The following is a 2,677-nucleotide window of genomic DNA, read 5'->3' as shown; positions in this document are numbered from 1 at the left end:
TCTAACAAAAATAATGATAAGCGATAGAGTTTGCTGCGGTTATAATATGTATATATTTTTAAAAACATGTTTCTATTCTTATGGAACTGTCATTGATTCAGATATGCACAGCCATGCACAGTTAAAAAGTAATTGTTATTCCACAGTATGAACCTGAAAGCGATACATAATAGCTGACCTGTTCAATGTGAAGAAGAACACAAAGCCGATGTTGTGAAATTGTTCAGGATGCTTAAATGCATGCATTTTGTTCTTTTTGTTTTTTGTTTTTATTTTTTGCAGATATTAAAATGTAATAATACATATTATGACAGTACTGTTAGTAAATTCTGCCTTTGAGCTATACAATGATTTCTGTATTCTAGATAAAGATATTCTGGGTGCTTAACTGAAGATGAAAAAGAAAAGAAACCATCAATCTCTTGATAGAATAAGGACTGCAATGACAATTACACAGAGAGCCAACAGCGTCCCAAGTACAATGATCACAGGGTCCCATTTTTGTCCTGGAATCAAAAAAGCACAGATATTATATTATATTATTTTATATTTCTGCCAGAGCAAAATCAGAAAGCAAACTATTTACTTCACATATTTTATGTAAATTTGCCAAAAAAAAAGAAGTAATTTCACCGAAGGAGTGAAATTACTTCTTTTTTATTACTTAAACAACATAAAGTAATTATTGCTGCAAAGTTCAAATTTGATTTTTTGCTTTACTTGTTTAGTTGTAAAAAAAAAAAAGAAAATCGGTGACCACATACTTGTCTCCACTTGAGTTCCTTCACCAAACACGATCTCTCCACATGTGACCACTGCACAGTAGTAGATCCCAGCATCAGAGGAGTTCTGAATAGTTTTGGACAGACTGTGGACACAACGCCGTCTCTCTTGTTTTTGACTGTAGTTTCTGTGAGTGTAAATAATCGTGGCGTGGGATTGTCCTGATCCTGCTCTGAACCAGTACACTCTGTGTTCATCTGGGCACTCGCTTCTGTTCTCGTTGTTATTGGAGAAAAGTGAACACTGGAGAGTCACGGAGCTGCCTGGGTGGACTGACACTGCCTCCGGAGTTTGTTTCACGTAAACTGATTTCTGCTCACTGTGACCTGGGTTGTTTAGTAAAAAGCAGTGATAATGGAATTAAAATATTTAAAAATATAATACCAGGTTTCCTCAAAGCATTTGTGATTACTAAGTGAGGTAGAAAGAAATGAACATATCACATAGTTTACCATTTACAGCCAAGTAGACGCTTGTATTAAAGGTCTGTGAATAAGCTGATCCATACTGACAGAAATATGTTGCTTCATCCTCTTTTTGGACATTTCTCATGGAAAGAAAATACAGAGTCTGCCCCTCTGATACTGAGAAACGACCGTTGTTAAATTCTTCACTCAGTGTTTGTTTTGTGTAAGATCCTGTAGCAACTGTCTGGATCATATATCCTGGGGATTGCTTAAACCAGTGAACAAATTTGCCGTCCTTCTCTGTAACCGGACACTGCAAAGTAACATTTTTACCAACTTCAACTTCAATCAAAGGGATCTGGTGGGCAGCCTCTGCGCTTTGAATCAGAGCTGAAGACACAAGACAAAAAGAGACAAAACCAGTAAACATTACAAATCTTCCCTCTTAAATACTATTGTCTTTACATTATACTGCACCTGTTAAAATCTGTGTAGACAACACTAGATCATCTTGTACTTACCTATTGTAGTAAAAAGAATCAAAGCAGTCTGTACTCCAATCATTGTGGTGAAACACCTTTGTCTTGCATGACAGATGCCTTCCTACTTAAATGAAAGTTTAGTCACAAGATCATCAAAGTGTTTCAAGTAGAAATCATTCTGATTGGCTGACATGCTGGTAATACACTTCCTCGAAAGTGTTTTTTCTTTTTTTGGTAATTTTACTGTTGTTTGACTGGTTGATGTTTCAAAATGCAATTTTTTTTAAATTTAAAATAAGAAACTGTTACTGGTGTTCAGTCATATTAATTGTAATAACAATTAATGAAGCGCAATAACAGGTAATAAAATGTTTAATTATTATTTGTTCTTGGGGGGCTCTTCAACTGCTGGGGGAGATGGTCACATCTTGCAGGAGCTTTCCTCTCTTCAGGAACTCTCTCTGCAGGAGGGGGAGATACAGGAGAGGTGGAGGAAGATCTCAGCCTGGGCGTTTACTGTCTTATGTAGTCTGGAAGATGAGTGGATGGTGGGGTGGGTGCAGTTTTCTCTGTGGTGGGGTTGGGTGGACTGTCCCGGGCTCTGTGGGGCTGGGAGGCGCTGCTGCACTGGGCCCCGGTCTGGATGGGCCTGGGCCCCCTTTCCCTGGCGGGTCGCGGAGTGTGGGAGTGCCTACTGGGGTCAGCGGGGGAGCCCCAGGGAGGGGTTACCTGCCCCTCCCTTCCTTCCCTCCCCATCTCCAGCTGCCTCCCTCTTCCCGCTCCACCACAACCACCCACACATGCAGGGCCTTGGAGTAGGGGTATGTCACCAGGGTGCAGAGGAGGCTACCCCCCCCCCTCTGTCCCCTTCTGGCTGCCTCTGCCTCAATTTTATCCCACAACTCAGACATTCACATTACTCACACTCTCATTACACATACATATAGGATCTTGGGGGTGGGCACAATCACGGAGTCCAAATTACCATCAGGGTGTACACCTCAC

At 40.6% G+C, this 2,677-nt stretch overlaps 1 protein-coding gene across 2 annotated transcripts; it reads right to left on the bottom strand.

The window, feature by feature from the left end:
* Positions 1–245: 245 nt before the first annotated feature.
* On the bottom strand, positions 246–1,641 carry LOC113009528 (uncharacterized). 2 transcript variants are annotated; one of them, XM_026147872.2, is made up of 3 exons: positions 1,236–1,641; positions 765–1,109; positions 246–506 (listed from the first exon to the last, which is right to left on the bottom strand). In XM_026147872.2, the coding sequence occupies exons 1-3, from the start codon at positions 1,618–1,620 to the stop codon at positions 415–417; spliced, it is 822 nt and encodes a 273-aa protein (XP_026003657.2). In that variant the 5' UTR covers positions 1,621–1,641; the 3' UTR covers positions 246–414. The 2 variants fall into 2 exon arrangements, with proteins under 2 accessions (XP_026003657.2, XP_080160565.1); XM_080304439.1 differs by having other exon boundaries at positions 366–1,109.
* Between the last annotated feature and the right edge of the window lie 1,036 nt (positions 1,642–2,677).

Source organism: Astatotilapia calliptera, chromosome 2 (assembly GCF_964374335.1).
Source record: "Astatotilapia calliptera chromosome 2, fAstCal68.1, whole genome shotgun sequence".
Lineage (NCBI taxonomy): Eukaryota > Metazoa > Chordata > Actinopteri > Cichliformes > Cichlidae > Astatotilapia > Astatotilapia calliptera.
Note: the sequence above shows the minus strand (reverse complement) of the source record. Positions and strands in the feature narration are given on the sequence as shown.